A 17,693-nucleotide genomic window follows, 5' to 3' on the forward strand; every position below is an offset into this window, starting at 1 on the left:
TAATATAACGATACACTCAAGGGAAAATATCAGCATTATAGTACAAACAACTGCACTTATAAAACATAATATAACGATACACTCAAGGGAAAATATCAGCATTATAGTACAAACAACTGCACTTATAAAATTAGTTAAGAACATTTCATATATATATTTTTTTAACTCTCCTTTCTGAAAATCTGCACAAACATTGACCTGAAAGTCTTGAATGACAGCATGGTGATTTATAGAAAAACACATTTTTTTATTTTCTGTTTTCAAAAATAAATAGAGGCAGAAAAACATTTTTTTTCTTTTCTGTAAAAATCAGTGAAAACCGAAAACTGGGAGCTTTAGAAATATTCATAGAGACAAATGTACCTGGAGTATTGAGCTCATTTAAATGATTGCGCGTGGTTAGTAGCTGTCTTTCTTTCTTTCTTCAAAAAACTGTGTGATTTTAATCATTTTGAACTATACCAGATCATTAAGTGAAGAAAAACAAAAATGTAGTGATGTAAACATGAAGAAATGACCAACAACTTAGGCCCTCATTACGAGCGTGGCAGTCTCAAGACCGCCACTCTCGCGATGGCGGTCGGACCTCCGCAGACAGGGCGGTCTGACCACCTCATTATGATCGTGGCAAACCTCCGACACCGTCAGGCTGGGGATTACGAGTCCACATCCACCAGCCTTTCCATGGCGGTAAACACCGCCATGGAAAGGCTGGTGGAATGGGAGCCTGGGGAGCCCCTGAGGGCCCCTGCACTGCCCATGCACTTGGCATGGGCGGTGCAGGGGTCCCCCATTCACAGCCCCATTGCGCATTTCACTGTCCGAATTACAGGGAGTAAAATGCACGATGGGTGCTGTCGTACTCGGCGCACCACAACATTGCCACCAGCCCAATTATGAGCCGGTGTCAATGTTGTGGTGAGTGTTCCACTGGGCAAGTGGGCGAAAATGCTGTTTTTGCCCTCTGGCCCAGTGGAATACTCCTAATATGGTGGGCAAAAGACCTCCAGGACTGGCGGTCCTTTGCCTGCAGCGGCTTCGGCGGTCCTAGAAAAGGACCTCCGAAGTCGTAATGAGTCCCTTAGTGAGGTACAGTCCATTAGCCCACCGAATCCTGTAAATGATAGACACACGTGCAGTCACCACCTGTTTCAATTTAAGTGTATGGGAGCTGCTGAGAAGGTAGGTCCCTGAACAGATCTCACACCAGTTGTACGTGCAGGTGGGGTTCTCTAGGCTGCTTCACGCCTGTGGGCGAGTACCTAATGGATCTCTCAGGGACTAATTGTAAGTAATCTCTGATGTGAGGTTGTTTCTGGTGTTCTTTGGCACCAGATACCAGGGTGCCTTTTATTGGGTAGCAGTTTGCACTTTACAAATAATATATAACATTGTATTTTGACTAAATTCAAACAGAACATTTGAGGGAGAGATCCAGCTTCTTTAGTCCACCACACTGCTTGCTTTTAGGAAGCAGTTAAAGCGCTGAAGAGCTGAGCTCACTTTGTAGAAAGGTTTGAGCTCTGAAATTTGGTTTTATCAGGCTATTAATCCCATGTTATACACATGTTCAAGGGGGTGAAAAGCCAGATCTCCTGGGGAAAAAAGATTTCACACTTGGGGAGATCAAAAAGATAAGTGCAAATATTATATGCAAATAAACTTTTTTTTAAAAAGAATTGACAAATACAATATTTTTTTTTTTTATAAATGCTACACTTTTATCTTATTTTTATTATAAATGCTACACTTAAAAAAAAATATATATATATATATATATATATATTTTTTTAACTGTGCGTTACTCAGTCAAAAGGAATAGAGGAAGGGAAGGACGTCCGTGGTAGGGAGAGGACAGACGAGAGACTGGGGGTAAGGTGGACAATGAAGGGTGGGCAGGAGGGGCTGAGGCAAGCACATTGATAACGGAGGCTGGTTGGGAGGGGTCGGGCATGCACACGGATAAATGGAGAGTCAACGAGAGGGGTTGAGGATGCACACATCACAGGTAACCTTATATATCCGAGAACCATTCACATCACTCATGACCTCAACGAAAGTGTGAAATGGCTCTGCTTTTCCACGTCTATTTGATGTTGATGAAAATACAGACTTGTTTCAACAAATGCTCCTTGCAAGGACATCTGTATGTTGAAAGTGGAACTGCAGCCTTCCAGCTGCAGTTAATGTCTGTCTGAATAGAGGTTATTAATTGGTGTACAGAAGCCGGGAAGCTACTGCGCCGTCCTAGTAATTCTGTTTAAAGTTCTGATCTGTGAGTTATGATGGGTTATGTTAAGTTGTTTTATAGAGTTCTGTAATCACCCATGAGAGTGTCCAACCGCTGAGCAGGTGTATGGGTGCGACGTCCTCGCAGAGTTATTTGAAGAACCAGGTTTTCAGCTTCTTACGGAAATCGAGAATCGAGGAGGAGAATCTAATGTTTTGCAGAAGATTGCTCCATGGTTTGGATGAGAGGTAGGTGAAAGAGCGACCTCCGGTTTTGCTGTTGTGGATGTGGGGGGTGCGTGAGAGTGAGGCTGAGCATTGCTTTCTGGGTGATTTGTGAAAGTGTATGGGTCTGTTGTGGTATGCGGGTCCAGTGTTGTGAAAGGCTTTGTATGTGTGCATGAGGAGTTTGAACTTTCTGTATTTGTGAATGGGGGGGGCCAGTGGAGCTCTCTGAGGTAGAGTGAGATGTGGGTGCCTCAAGGAAGGTTGGAGATACCTGCAAACAGTGAGTTGCTATAGTCCGGTTTGGTTATGATGAGTGCTTATGTGACGGTTCGTCTGGTGTTCTGTGGCAGCTGTGGGGTAGAGTTCACTGCACTGACTTGTGTCGTCATTTGAGCTTGTTATCCAGGATGAGCCTCGGATTTCTTATGTGGTCGGTGGGCGCTGGTGTGGGTCCTAGTTCTGCCAGCCACCAGATGGCCCTCATGGGAGGTCCTGTTTCCAAAGAACACTACTTATGATTTGTCTGAGTTGAGTTTCAGGCAGTTGGTGCCCATCCAGCTGCTACCAAGGTGATGTAGTTGGTGAAGTTAGTCCGGGTGGTGGTGTCTTGTTGGTTGGGGAGAGGATGAGTTGAGCGTGCTCTGCATGAAAGATGGTGGTGTTGCTTTGAGCTCCGATGTTGGCAAGTGGAGCCATGTAGATGTTGAACAGGGTCAGGCTGAGAGATGATCCCTGGGGGTCTCTGCATATTACGTTCTTGGCATTCAGTGTGAAAGAAAGCATTTTGACTCTTTTAGATTGTCGCTTGAGGAAGGAGCAGATCCAGTTGTTTGCTGGTGTATGGATGCCAGTCTCGTGGAGTCTTCTGATGCGTGTGTGGTGTGAGACCATGTTGAAAGATGCAGAGGTCAAGCAGGATGCGGGCCACTGTTTCTTCTGGTTGTAGGATGCTCCTGATGTCATGGGTGGCTGAGATAGGTGCCGTTTCTGTGCTCTGCTGTCCAGTAGTTGGCGGGGCTCAAGGTGGCTTAAGAGTTATTTGGTGATGGCCTTTTTGGTCACTTTAGCGGGATAGGGAAGTAGGGAGATAGGACAGACGTTTGGCAGCTGGGGTCCGCTGATGGTTTCTTGAAGAGTGACTGCTGCGTGCTTCCATGCTTCTGGGAAGGTGGTGCAGTGATGGAGATATTCCGGTCGCGGGTGAGTGTTCTGGCGACTGGTGATGCGCTGAGGTTATGGATGTGGTGGGGATAGGGGGCCTTTGAGGCCACAGAGTGGACGGCCTTCGTGCTGGTGGCTATTTCCTCACTAATGAGGGTGTTCCAGGCGGTCAGGTGGTTCTCTTGACTGGTGATGGGCAGGTCGGCCATGTTTGGGTGAGTTATGATGGGTGAGTTATGGCTTGTTCATCTAAACACTAATGGCGGATTTAAGTGTTTTGTTTAGTAATCATAACCATTTTTTAAAGAGATATTATAATGTTACTTTTAAACACTTTGTCCTATGAACAGAAGAAACACATTTAATAAAGTTTATTCAGGGAATATACATGTGCTTACCCTCTCTTCTCCTCTCTTCTCTTTTTATCTTTGCTACCTTCCTTTCTGTCACTTGTCCTGTTTTACTTCTCCCTTCACCCCCTTGCTCGCTCCTTTTCTCTGTCTTCTCACTTGTTTCTATTTCATGTATATTTTTCTCTCAAACTCCCTCTTATGCTCGCTCTTTCTCTTGTTTCTCAGCTCACCTTCATTTCTCTTTATCTGTCAGCTTTATCTTCTTCTTTCTCACTCCCTCCCGTCTATCTTCCCCTCCCTCTCTTCTTCATCTCTTGCTTTTGCTTTTTTCCTTCTCACTCACCTTTCATACCCCTCTCGCTTTATCTTGGTTCCTTCCGATCTCTACTTTTTTTTCTCTCTCCCTTCTCTCTCGCTCCATCCTGCCTCTCTCTTTCTCTCTTTCTCTTTCTCTCCTTCTCCCTCGCTCTTTCTCCCCCTCGCTCTCTCCCTCTCCCTCGCTCTCTCTCCTCTCTCCCCCTCTTTCTCTCTCCCTCACGCTCTCTCTGCTCTCTCTCTCTCTCCCCCTCGCTTTCTCTTTCTCTCTCCCTCGCTCTCTTCCTCTCTCCCCCCTCTTTCTTTCTCTCTCCCCCTCTCTTCCTCTCTCTCCCCCTCGCTCGCTCTCTCTCCCTCTCCTCTCTCTATCCCCCCCCTCCAGAGTGGCACAGTTTGCTGACTCCACTTCGCCTCCGTCCCAGAGCCCCTGCGTCAGCACTCCGGACAGCAGCAGCAGCAGAAAGTCCGAGAAAAGAAGCAGAAGGAACAGAGGAGAGGAGAGGAGAGAGGAGGAGAGAGGACACACGGCCGGAGGGCTTGGAGCAGATGGCGGTGAGTGCCCACCCCTGGCAGTGCCCACCTGCCGCCTCCCGGGGGGGGGTCACTCTCTCTGGTCGCTGGGAGGGTGCTGAAGGGGTGGTGGGTGAAAGGTCGGCAGGGTGTGGAATGTCTCGTGCTCTTTGGGGGTCGGGGCCCTGGTGACGGGGCCGCTCACTGCACTGCAGCAGCACTGCACCAGGAGCGGGGGAGGGGGGGGGGGGGCGGCAGCCCGAGGTCCCTGCAGCGCACTGCCGGTGCAGTGAATGCACCCCACCGGAGATCCGTCCAGAGGAGGGGGGGGGGGGGGGGGGGGGGACGCCTGGGGGGCGCCTGACGTGCGACTGACCCTGTGCCAACCCGGCCTGCCTTTCAGGGGTGAACCAGCCGAGGCTAAAGCCTTCCCCATGCAGGAGTGAGGCTGATGTACGACTTACTCCCTCCCAACCCTGCCTGCCTTTCAGGAGTGAACCAGACGAGGGTAAGGTTTTCCCTTGCTGGAGTGAGTTTGATGAGCGACTACTTACTCGCCCCAACCCAACTTGCTTTTCAGTTTGGAGCCTGCTGTGAGAGCTTGTGCTGCATCATATGCGTCGTGCGCGCTTTCATTGCTCACACACATGCAGAGTCAGGGGGTGACTGAGCTCTGGTTCTAGGCACATCTCTGGAGCAGGTGCTTGGCTCACAGGGACAGGGAGCCATAGATGGATGAGTGAGTGAATAACATTCTCACTAGGGTGATATTCCACGCCAGCAGCCTCTGCTCCCACCTTCCTCTCAAAGACCCCCTTTTCTGTCCCACACCCTTCTCCTACCATCATATTTCAGTCACATACACAACTCTCCGTGACAATTTCCTCTGACAAACACGTGCACATTCCATTCCATCGTTTGAAAGCTACTTTCTCTCGCAGACTCCACTCTTTTGCCCTTCTCACACACTTCTCCCCACACACCGAGCCGTCCCCTGCTCATGTTCCCTTTCTCAGCTGCTTTTCTCACAGGGACTGTCACTTTTTCGCTTTCTGCGTTAGACATGCACCAATGCCCCGATTGCTGGGCTCTTTATGGAGTTTATTTTATTGTGGACATCCATGTGGAATGGATCCCATGCACTGCCAGCTTCTCCCAGTGCAAGCTTGAGGCCAGTGTATCCTTGAGGTCTATTGGCCCTGACACCGGTGCAGCCGATGGTTTGTGTTTTACATACCTACCAGGGCAGGGGCCCTTTGTTAGCCCCTCCACTCAACAGTGAGTGCTTCTCCAAGTGTATCCGTTCCTTGCTAACCTGAGGAAGACCCGGTTACAAAGCGCGTGTGGATCGAAACGTCGACAGTGAAATACTTTGAGCCTGTTGCCATTTGACCCTTAAAGAACAAAATATGGAGCTGATGACCTGCCCCCTTTTGGCTGACTTTAACATAATAGACCTCGGTCTCCTACAGGTGTAATATAGGTTGCCCATGCGCCGATCTCACCATGTGAAACACCTTTCTATAATGTTGTTGTCTTACAATTCTTAAATATAGTGCGTTTTGGGTAAGTGGTGTGTTTCTGTAATTCTGTGCATAATCTGATAAGGGGGAATCTTGGACCCCTACCTAAGGAATTTGTTGAAAAAAAAATCCTTTTTGTTACCTCCTGGGCAGAACTATTCTGAAGTGATGTGTATGTCTCACAGATTGGGAATACTCACTTAGAGGCCCAGTGGATGAGTCCTGAAGAGGAGGGCCTATGTAGAATTGTGGACTCCAATCAATACAGTGATGATTTAAAGCTGAACCCTGCTTTTTTAGTTGAGAAACTGGAGCAAAATGAAAGTTTGGGGCCATTTAGAAATGAAAGGAGTTTATGTTGATTCTTTGGTTCTCCAGGTACTGAGAAGAAGCTGTTACCTAGTAGGTCACTGCTATGTGAAGCATCCCAGGCCCCGTCTAGCTATCGTCGAACGGGAGATAAACCCCTCGAAGAGGGCTTCAATGCGCGCACACCAGGCGCTGTGCGATCTGAGCCTCGGTGCTGCACCTGTTCAAAATACGGAGGGCCGCCAGTGGTCTTTCATGTTACACGTTCTTCCCCAGCCCCTCTGGCCTTTCTTGGCTCAGCGTGACCTGAATGATTACCCTCCAGCCCTCCTTCGCTTTCAGAGGTAAGTCCTACATGGGAAGGACTCTGCCCCGGCTCTCCTGGCCTTTCACAAATAAGCTGGACACGACATGACTGATTCTTTGGCGCTCTTCTAGCTCTTCAGAGGTCAGTCTTGGGTAGGAATCAGTCATGTACAGCTCACCTGTGAAAGGCCAAGAGAGATGGGGCAGAGTCCTTCCCATGTAGGACTTACCTCTGAAAGGCCAATAGGGCTGGGACGGGATCAGTCACATCAGGGGAGTAACTTTCACTGGTGCAGCAGGTGCAGGGGCATGGGGGCCCAGAAGCCCGAGGGGGCACTGAACCCTGATTATTGCTGTATTTTATAATTCATATGGCACCCAATGGGCTTATTTCCTTTCTTGCACAAGGGCCCATGACACACTGGCCACAGTACTGAGTCACATCATGGCAGCCCACCCGCGAAAGGTCAAGGCAGAGTCCTTCCTCTGCAGGGCTTACCTCTGAGAGGCCAGACGGACTGGAGAAGTTACGTCACACCCAGCACACCTGTGAAAGGTCAAGAGAGCTGGGGCAGTGTCCTTCCTCTGCAGGGCTTACCTCTGAGAGGCCAGACGGACTGGAGAAGTTACGTCACACCTGTGAAAGGTCAAGAGAGCTGGGGCAGAGTCCTTCTTCTGTAGGACTTACCTCTGAAAGGCCAGATGGACTGGAGAAGTTACGTCACACCCAGCACACCTGTGAAAGGTCAAGAGAGCTGGGGCAGAGTCCTTCTTCAGCAGGGCTTACCTCTGAAAGGCCAGATGGACTGGAGAAGTTACGTCACACCCAGCTCACCTGTGAAAGGCCAAGAGAGCTGGGGCAGAGTCCTTCTTCTGTAGGACTTACCTCTGAAAGGCCAGACAGACTGGAGAAGTTATGTCACACCCAGCTCACCTGTGAAAGGCCAACAGAGCTGGGGCAGAGTCCTTCCTCTGCAGGGCTTACCTCTGAGAGGCCAGATGGACTGGAGAAGGCACGTCATAGCCAGCTCACCTGTGAAAGGTCAACGGAGGTGGGGACAAGCCCTTCCTATACAGGACTCACTTGTGAAAGGCCAAGAGAGGTGAGCCTGTAAGAGGGGTGTAGTTCGAGAGATGGCTGTGCTGTCCAACTGTAGGGTCTCTGTACCCTGGAAGATTCATCTCACCTTTGAACTACCTATGAAACCTCTGGCTTTTTATCCATTTTTTTTAGGGACATTGCTCAGGAAAAATCATTGGCTTTTTGGTTTCTCTTATTTTGTTGCTTTCTAACTGGTTTTGATTTTGTTTTAGCCCAACCATCTAGTCTTTGTACTTCCGGCAGGGCACATCTTTCTTTCCATCTTTGACTGGCTCCTTTGTACCCTTCCAGGGTCTGCTTTTCAGGAACTGTATTTTCCTTTTCTTAAAATCAGTCCAGGAGAAGGCATGTGTGCCCACCCTGGCTTTGTTCCCCTCTTCTCCCGGCACATTTACTTTCATAACATTATGAAAATGCCATTCTCCATCATGGCCCTTTAGCTGCTCTTATGTATGCATTGACTTTTATTCAACTTTATCCTTGGAGCTGCTCTCCTGTGCTCTTTACCTCCACATTGCACTCTCTCTTGTTCTTTCCCTTCCACCCCTCCGCTTTGCTGTCTGTTTGCTTCCCTCTCCATGCCATTAATGTTGCTTCCCCCACCCATGTCCTCGTGTTGCTTCCTCCGACACATCCCTGTGTCCCTTCCTCCTGTCTTCCGTGTTGCTTCCTCTGACGCATCCCCTGTGTCCCTTCCTCCTGTCCTCTGTGTTGCGTCCTCTGATGCATCCCCCGTGTTCCTTCCGCCTGCCCTCCGTGTTGCTTCCTCTGACGCATCCCCTGTGTCCCTTCCTCCTGTCCTCTGTGTTGCTTCCTCCGACACATCCCTGTGTTCCTTCCTCCTGTCTTCCGTGTTGCTTCCTCTGACGCATCCCCTGTGTTCCTTCCTCCTGTCCTCTGTGTTGCGTCCTCTGATGCATCCCCCCGTGTTCCTTCCTCCTGTCTTCCGTGTTGCTTCCTCTGATGCATCCCCGTGTCCCTTCCTCCTGTCCTCTGTGTTGCGTCCTCTGATGCATCCCCCGTGTTCCTTCCTCCTGTCTTCCGTGTTGCTTCCTCTGACGCATCCCCTGTGTCCCTTCCTCCTGTCCTCTGTGTTGCGTCCTCTGATGCATCCCCCCGTGTTCCTTCCTCCTGTCTTCCGTGTTGCTTCCTCTGACGCATCCCCCGTGTCCCTTCCTCCTGTCCTCTGTGTTGCTTCCTTTGACACATCCCCCGTGTTCCTTCCTCCTGTCTTCCGTGTTGCTTCCTCTGATGCATCCCCGTGTCCCTTCCTCCTGTCCTCTGTGTTGCTTCCTCTGATGTATCCCCCGTGTTCCTTCCGCCTGCCCTCCGTGTTGCTTCCTCTGACACATCCTCGGACTCACCCCTGGTGTTCCTTCCGCCGTGCCCTCTGTGTTGCTTCCTCTGATGTATCCCCTGTGCTCCTTCCACCTGCCCTCCGTGTTGCTTCCTCTGCTTTGTACACCTGGCCCCTATTTCTATAGTCCCTGCAAGACTGTGTAACGTTTCCATTTAAAAAAATAAAAAATTTGCACCATCAAAAAAATGTGTACCCGGCGATGCTTGTTATTTGATATAGTTATTCTTCTGGTGGTTTGAAGCTCTGTTTCCATCCGCCTTCCACTTTTAACAAAATGACTGGCGGCCTGGCTCAGTCTGGCAGGATTAGGAACTTAGGGCTACATGTATGAAGCAGTTTGCACATCGCAAACAGCGAATCGGGCCGGTTGCGATGTGCAAAATGCACTTTGACATGTTCCAACCCATTTTTGCAATTCGGTAAACTATTTTCTGAATCGCAAAAAGGGATTGCGACCCGCAGTCCCATGTATGATTGTTTTGTGACCGTGAATGCAATCGCAAAACATTCTCAGTGAGCACCAGTTTCACACTGGTGCTAACCCGTTTGCAAATGGGAAAGGGTCCCCATGAGACCCCTTCACCTTTTGTGAATGTCAGTAAAAACATTTTTTCAGAGCAGGCAGTGGTCCTACAGACCATGGCCTGCTCTGAAGAAATGAAATGAAAACGTTTAATTTTTTGGTTTTGAAATGCATCTCGTTTTCCTTTAAGGAAAACAGGCTGCATTAAAAAAAAACAAACAAAAAAACTGCTTTATTTAAAAGCAGTCGCAGACATGGTGGTCTGCTGTCTCCAGCAGGCCACCAGCCATGTGAGGGCCGCCATTCCCAAAGGGGTCGCAAATTGCGACCTAACTCATGAATAATTATGAGGTGGGCATTTGCGACCCCCCCTTGCGAATCGCAAATAGTGTAATTGACACTCTGCAACATAAGGTTTGTGACTCGCAATATGCGAGTCGCAAAAACAAACTTTGGTACATGTAGCCCCTAATATGGGACTGTCGAGGAGATCGTTACTGGACAATCGGTGCCCGTAAAGAGGAGGTTTCGGGGGGAGGTCATCTCCTGCTTGAAGAGTACATTTGACACTAAATATACAGTGTGTCCTACTGTGTTGTTTGTGCAGCTGCAATCAACACGTTTTTTTATAATCCCAAAAAACGTGAAAGGGCCTGTTTGTGAATATAGTCCACAGTGAGGCACTGGTGAACTGGGAAGTTTCTGCACCGATTGTGCATGGCCTCAGAGGCCATCTCCGAAGGAGGCATTCATGTCTTCTACAGTAATATCGTTAAGATGTCTCTTTACGTCAAGCACCATAACAAGGAAAATATGAAATCCAAAAATAGGTTACGGCCGAGGCTTGTATTGGAATGTGACAAGCACTGCGCTTTAAGAGCCAAGCTCGGTGCAATATTACATAAGATCTGAAGATGGCAGCAGTGCTCCACTCTAAAGTCAGGTGTTGCTCATGCAGTAATGTACCCCTGATAAATTCACATTTCTGGGTTTGTCGCCCAGCAGGCTGGCGTCTGTCCCTCACAGATGTCAAACAACCAGAGCCAGGATTGTCCCCACCTTGTGGCTCCTCAGTGTGATGTGTGCTGCGCTCCGGTGGGGTGCGCTTTATTTGCATTCGTTTTTATCTTCAATGGTAGCAGTTCTGCAAAAAAAAAAAAAAAAACACACATTTTCATTTAGTTCAAACAGCTGTCATATGTTTGTTTGTTTTCTTTCTTGTTTGTAAAAAGCGCTGCAAACCCCTAATTGTCGCCTCAGAGGGCTAAATCAGTGGTCCCCAACGCAAAACCTACCATCCCACATGACTCCTGTCTTATAAAAGACAGGAGTTATGCCCACCACCCCAATGGTTAGCACAGGGGACATGGGTCCCCTGGGCACGGCCATTGCACCCAGTGCCATGTATAGGGGCCCATTTTAGGCCCCCCAATGGTACTTTAAAAATTAAAGCAAAATACTTACCTCTACTTACCTGGGATGGGGTCCCCCGTCCTCCACTGTCCCTCTGGTGAGGATGGGGGGGTCCCTGGGGCCTAGGGAGGGCACCTGTGGATTTATTACATGGTGTTCCACCATAGAAATAGGCCCACAGGTCCCCAAACGCCTGCCCTGACCCAGGCGTTAAATAGTGGCGCTAAGCAAGCTTATCGCCAATATTTAGGCCCACCTCCCTCCTGTGCACCATTACTGAAGGGGAGGATAAATAAGGCATTAGGGCCTTAGAGTAATTTTTTGCCCAGGAGTGCCTACGTTGCATCTCATTGACGCAAGATAGTTTTCCGCTAGCAAAAAATGACTAACTCCAATATTTGATATTAGACTTGTCTAGCGTCAAAATATAAATATGTATTTAAGTTTGTGCTGAATTAGCGTAAAAAAAAACGCAATTCAGTGCAAACAGAGTATAAATATGCCCCTTAATGTAATTTTTAGCATCCAGTTTTAAATTCCTTGACATTTACAGTACATTTTACAATTTTCAGTTGTATATTTAGCCACTGTATTTATATACACCTTTTTTCTGTTAATATTTAATTTTTTAAGCAGATGCGGACCCCCTGAGGAGGCTTTGCGGACCACCAGGGGTCCCCAGACCACAGGTTGGGAACCACCGCACTAGATCATTTCTGATTCAGGGTGGGTCTCAACACACAGCGCCTCGCATTTAGCCAGGTAAAAGTGCCTCTGGTGAGGATGGGGGGGTCCCTGGGGCCTAGGGAGGGCACCTGTGGATTTATTACATGGTGTTCCACCATAGAAATAGGCCCACAGGTCCCCAAACGCCTGCCCTGACCCAGGCGTTAAATAGTGGCACTAAGCAAGCTTATCGCCAATATTTAGGCCCACCTCCCTCCTGTGCACCATTACTGAAGGGGAGGATAAATAAGGCATTAGGGCCTTAGAGTAATTTTTTGCCCAGGAGTGCCTACGTTGCATGTCATTGACGCAAGATAGTTTTCCGCTAGCAAAAAATGACTAACTCCAATATTTGATATTAGACTTGTCTAGCGTCAAAATATAAATATGTATTTAAGTTTGTGCTGAATTAGCGTAAAAAAAAACGCAATTCAGTGCAAACAGAGTATAAATATGCCCCTTAATGTAATTTTTAGCATCCAGTTTTAAATTCCTTGACATTTACAGTACATTTTACAATTTTCAGTTGTATATTTAGCCACTGTATTTATATACACCTTTTTTCTGTTAATATTTAATTTTTTAAGCAGATGCGGACCCCCTGAGGAGGCTTTGCGGACCACCAGGGGTCCCCAGACCACAGGTTGGGAACCACCGCACTAGATCATTTCTGATTCAGGGTGGGTCTCAACACACAGCGCCTCGCATTTAGCCAGGTAAAAGTGCCTTGGTATCATTTGTATTTTTTAAATGACTTTATATGGCAATATTTGATTTCTCTCTTGGAGATGTGCGAAATGATCTGGGGTTGTCGGCTCGCCTGAACTGCAAAGTGATTTCCAAGAATATAAAATGTGTTTGAACCGCAGGAAGCCCCGCCCCTCACAAACTCAACCGTAGGGTATTTCCTCTCTTGCCTGCGCTGTCGTGCAGCGTGCTCAGGTGCCGAGCTTTGTTGTGAAGGTTTGCTTGGCGCTTGTGTTTAGAGCAAACACAATCCTAACAGCCTTTATCATCAATGGGCAAAGTTTAGGGGATCGGGTGGTGGGGCGAATGCTGTTTGGCAGTGAGTGCACAAGGTGGTACGTCTTGTGCCTTGAAGAGGCAGGTTCCGGAACGATGTCAGGTTTATCATTGTCATTTGGCCAGCTGTGCACCACCCTATGCCTGGATAGAGGGGCATGGTTGCAGTTCCCAAGTGCACCCTGGTGCCCCCTGCTGCTCCCTGTTGGTATTGCTGTAAGGCGGTCATCTTACTTTGCCTTTTAGTAGCCAGGCTTGGGCAGGCAGCCAGTTCTTTCTTGAATTTCGGTGCCTGCGATGAAAGAGTATCGCCATGATCTCATGTAGACAGTTTCAGGGATAATAATCCAGGATTTGTGAAGAGGGGCAATTCACCCGTGAGAGTCTTAAGGCACGGAATTGTAGACACAGGGAGATTATGTGATCGGCCAAGAATCACAGGATGTTAGGCTCACATTTTAAACGTACAAAACCATAGAAATTCAGCTGTTATAGTTACTTATTTAAAGTAACTATAACTCTGGACCTAAGGTAACTATAACTCGCGTCCCCGCCAGGCACAGTTATCTAATCAATAAATTTACGGCGCCTTTTCCAGTGATTTTATCAATGATTTTGGAAAGATGTCATGAGTGCTGTAATTTGTGGGACAATAAGCGGTGCATGGAGAGGGTGTGAGTTAGTTACCTAATGGCACAAGTTATAGTTAGTTGAAAGAACTCAAACAGATGAATTTCTATGGTTTTGTACGTTTAAAATTTGAGCCTAACTATAACGCCCCCATACCTTTGTTTTTTGTGATCGATTTTCTGTGATTTCTTTTAAAATTCTATTTCCTAGCTATAACATCCCTGTAACCTTTGCTTTTTTTCTACCTTTTTTATTTTTTTTTAACATGAAGTAATTTTCATTACTATGCATTACTCCAACCACCACTGTGCATGGCCTTCGGCCTTGCAGCCATCCCCTATAACCACTGAGCCCCTCACTGCGCACTTTGGCTAAGTGCAGCGGTAATTGGCAGCAGGTCTGCATGCCCCCCTCTCCCAACCAGTTCCCCCAGGGCCTGACCTAATGATTCACTTTTTTTTAATTAATTTTTTTGTTTATGGCGGTGGCACGTGGTGTGTGGGAGCAGTTTCCTCTGTTCCCCTGCCTCCATCTCGCAGGCAGGAATCAGAGGAAACCTCCGCTCTGAGCAAACGAGAGGCGTTTGGCAGCTTGCTCTTACCTGCAGCGGAGTGTTTGCTCTGACTTGGTGGCAGCTGTCAAAGCTCTCACCAAGTCAGCAAACAGCTATGTCCCGGGGGTGGGCACTCCCGGACATAGCAGGAGTTGGACCTGGGGGCTGGCGGTCCCCAGGTCCATCAGTGGCTCCTCGCGTGGGGTGGCGCAGCCCTCCTCCAATGTTAAATAGCCTCGGGGAGGTGGTGGTGGTCCTGGGGGTCTGCAACGGACCCTCTATATCTTTTAAAATTAGCCGCAGGGAGATGGCAGTCCCCTGGACTGGGAGGGGGCCAGGCACCCCCCCTCATTGAAAATATGAATGCCCAGGGACTCCGGTGAAACATGCGCAGAAGCCCGCACTTTTTTATTTTTTTAAATTTGAATCTTTACCAAGATTTGTGAATCTGCCGCGATTTTCAGTGAACTTTTTTTATTAAAAATGCTTTTTTGCTCTGGGACCCCAGCACCAGAGCTGAGGGGACAGGGTGTCCCTACCCTGGCCCCTTTTTTTTTTTTTTTTATCTTTCTTCTTTGATTCGGCTGAAGTTGAGTTCTAACACGACTGTCAACACTTCCTTCTTGAAGTGCTGACGGCCAATCAAATCTCAGCACAAGATCGGGAGGGTACGTAGAGCATTCGGGTCCATATATATATATATATATATATATATATATATATATAAAAATGAGTTTTTAAAAAATAAATATTTCAAAAACTACTTAACAGATTTACACCAAATAAGAAAAAGGGTGCTTTCTGGACCAAGAGCTATCTTTCTGCCAAATTTGGTGTAATTCCGTCCAGTGGTTCAGGCTGTAGACCTGTTCAAAATTCCTATGGGATTTAACATTGTAAACACACCTTTTTTGCCCCCCACCTCCACTTTTTTTATCTGTCCCTGCTTGACCGATCGCCCTGAAACTTTCCAGACAGTAGCTGACTTGACTGTCAAATTTATGGGGAATATTTCGTGAAGATTCGTCAAGTGGCACCAAAGATACAGGCCGGTCAAAAAACGCTTTTTCTATAGAAACTAGGTCCGCCACTAAGTAGTATATAGATTTACAAACCTAAACTCCACATCTATGTACCATGACAATACACATCTTCAAGATAAACTCATGTGGAGTTAAGAACCTAAATAAAACCCCATTTCTGCATCGTAAGATCTTCATTGATAGCCATTAACACTAGAATAATTCTGCGCTGTGTGCATGGCCCACAGAACACTTCTTTACATGTATAATACATTTTAAAATTCCATTAGTTCTTAATGCCGATCTGAGTTCATGGTGAAATCATCCTATGGCAGACTACCAGAGGCTCCATTTCTTTTTCTGGTAGAATTCAATGATTCTGAATACCAATTTCAAACCTGCATTGTAACATTTTTTGCGCAGAAAGGTGAAATATAAAAAGAAAATGCAGCCTGATAGGCTTTCATTGTAAAGAGACAAAAAGTGTCCTGTCCCCTTAGGAATCTCTGAGGCTTTTCTTCCCATAGCGCCTCTTAGTAGCTTGCTTCAGAGAGGCGCTTCTGTTTTTCAAGTTCAGGTGAGCAGGTGGGAGGATTGAAACCTGTTTTTTTTTTTTATTTTATTTTTTTATTATTTTCAGAATTATTTATAGCTTTTTAAGCTGCACCTAATGCTTTCCGAGCTTTTCTGTGGAGTAACATCAAAAATCCAGATTTCTGAGAGAACTTGTACACTAAGGGCCAGATGTAGCAAGCAGTTTTGCCCGTTCTGTGTCTATGGGAAAATGTGTTCGTACACATGGCCCTAAGTGCCTTCTCTCTTTGAGAAGTGGTCTTCATGTGGCAGAAAAAAATCATTGTCGGAACCCCCCGATACCTGTGAGGTGTGTCAGCCGAAAGACCACATAGTGAAAGATTGCATCATCTGTAAAAAGATCTCTAAAAGTGGTGTCTGGACGCAATATTTAGGCTGGAGGATATTTTAAATTTGATATTACAGTAGAACACCACTTACCCCGAACTAGAAGCTGGGACCACGAACAGCAATGTCTGGAAAAGATTTTTCATATTAAAATGCCTTAACATGACACGAGTCAGGGCAGTAAGTGCCCACTGGCAGAAAGGAAATACTAAAAGTTATAAATCTCCACATTGTGGTATGAACAATCATTGAAAGAACAGTTTAAATATGTTTTGGTATTTCAATAATTTTGTTTCCAAACCTGAGAATATCAATGCATGGGTTTCCATCACATATGCACTTTTCATTTTGGGGTGACACACTCAAAGAAGTGTCTTGCCCTGTTCCTAAGAAACTGTGGTGGGTTTATTTTAGGGAGCTACTTCTAGGGCACTGGTGAGTTCCCAGGAGCTCCCGAGCTGCCCGTTGGGGGACCCCTGCCATAGCTAGGGTAGAAAACTGCTGATGCAGGATTGGGGTGCCTCGGAGCTCTCTCTCCCCCCGCCTCCCTCCTAGCTCTGCCACTGATGTTAATTTATGTTAGTCATTTACAGAGCGCACACTCAGCCATTGGCATGGCCTTGTAGCACTATCAGAGTTTCATCAATCGATACAGGGTCACCTGTACTTCGTGTGAAAGCGGAATTCAGAGTTTCACAACAAAGACAATGTTCCTGCATCGTGCGTCTGCAGAGAGGGTCAGGGCAACGCTTGAACAATGTATTGTTAGTGTAGCTAAGAGCTCGTGTTTACATCCCTGCAGTGTCATGAAACAACTGGCATGAATTGTAATTGAGGGTGTAAATCCGAGGAGCTCCCTGGCACCGCCTTACTCACGCCAATGAAAATCTTTTTCGGTATGGTGTAAAGTGGCTGGTGTAAATCCAGCATACACACACGCCTCCTTTAATCTGCTTCGCATGAACCTTTGTCAATACAGCAAGTGAAACCCAGTGTCAAAGTAAGACGCCTAACAAACGTCCCTCACTTTACTCCTGCGGGGTTGTAAATCTGGTGTAGGGCAACCGGTGTAAATTTAAAATGTTAAATCTAAGATGTTACTGTATCTTTGTGGGTATGCTGTAAGACGGCAGGTGTAAATCTAAGATGTTACTGTATCACCCTTGCTTTACTCCAGCAGGCGTCTTTGTGGATATGTTGTAAGGTGGCAGGTGTAAATCTAAGATGCTGAGACTGTAGCCTTGCTTTACTCCAGTGGACGTCTTTGTGGATATGTTGTAAGGCGGCAGGTGTAAATCTAAGATGCTGAGACTGCACCCTCGCTTTCCTCCAGCGGGCGTCTTTGTGGATATGTTGTAAGGCGGCAGGTGTAAATCTAAGATGTTACTGTATCACCCTTGCTTTACTCCAGCAGGCGTCTTTGTGGATATGTTGTAAGGCGGCAAGTGTAAATCTAAGATGCTGAGACTGTAGCCTTACTTTACTC

The 17,693-nt window shown here is 47.1% G+C and overlaps 1 protein-coding gene across 2 annotated transcripts in view; it reads left to right on the forward strand.

Annotated features, from left to right (window-relative positions):
* The first annotated feature begins 4,712 nt into the window (after positions 1 to 4,712).
* HAPLN4 (hyaluronan and proteoglycan link protein 4) overlaps positions 4,713 to 17,693 on the forward strand; it is a 130,781-nt gene continuing 117,800 nt past the window's right edge. Inside the window, exon 1 of one of the 2 annotated variants that reach the window (XM_069217417.1) lies at positions 4,713 to 4,838. In XM_069217417.1, the coding sequence (XP_069073518.1) occupies positions 4,833 to 4,838 (6 nt within the window). In that variant the 5' untranslated portion in view covers positions 4,713 to 4,832. Of the gene's footprint in view, positions 4,839 to 12,648; positions 12,775 to 17,693 lie in introns of those variants that run through there. The other variant, XM_069217418.1, reaches the window with a different exon arrangement.

Source organism: Pleurodeles waltl, chromosome 12 (assembly GCF_031143425.1).
Source record: "Pleurodeles waltl isolate 20211129_DDA chromosome 12, aPleWal1.hap1.20221129, whole genome shotgun sequence".
Taxonomy (NCBI): Eukaryota; Metazoa; Chordata; class Amphibia; order Caudata; family Salamandridae; genus Pleurodeles; species Pleurodeles waltl.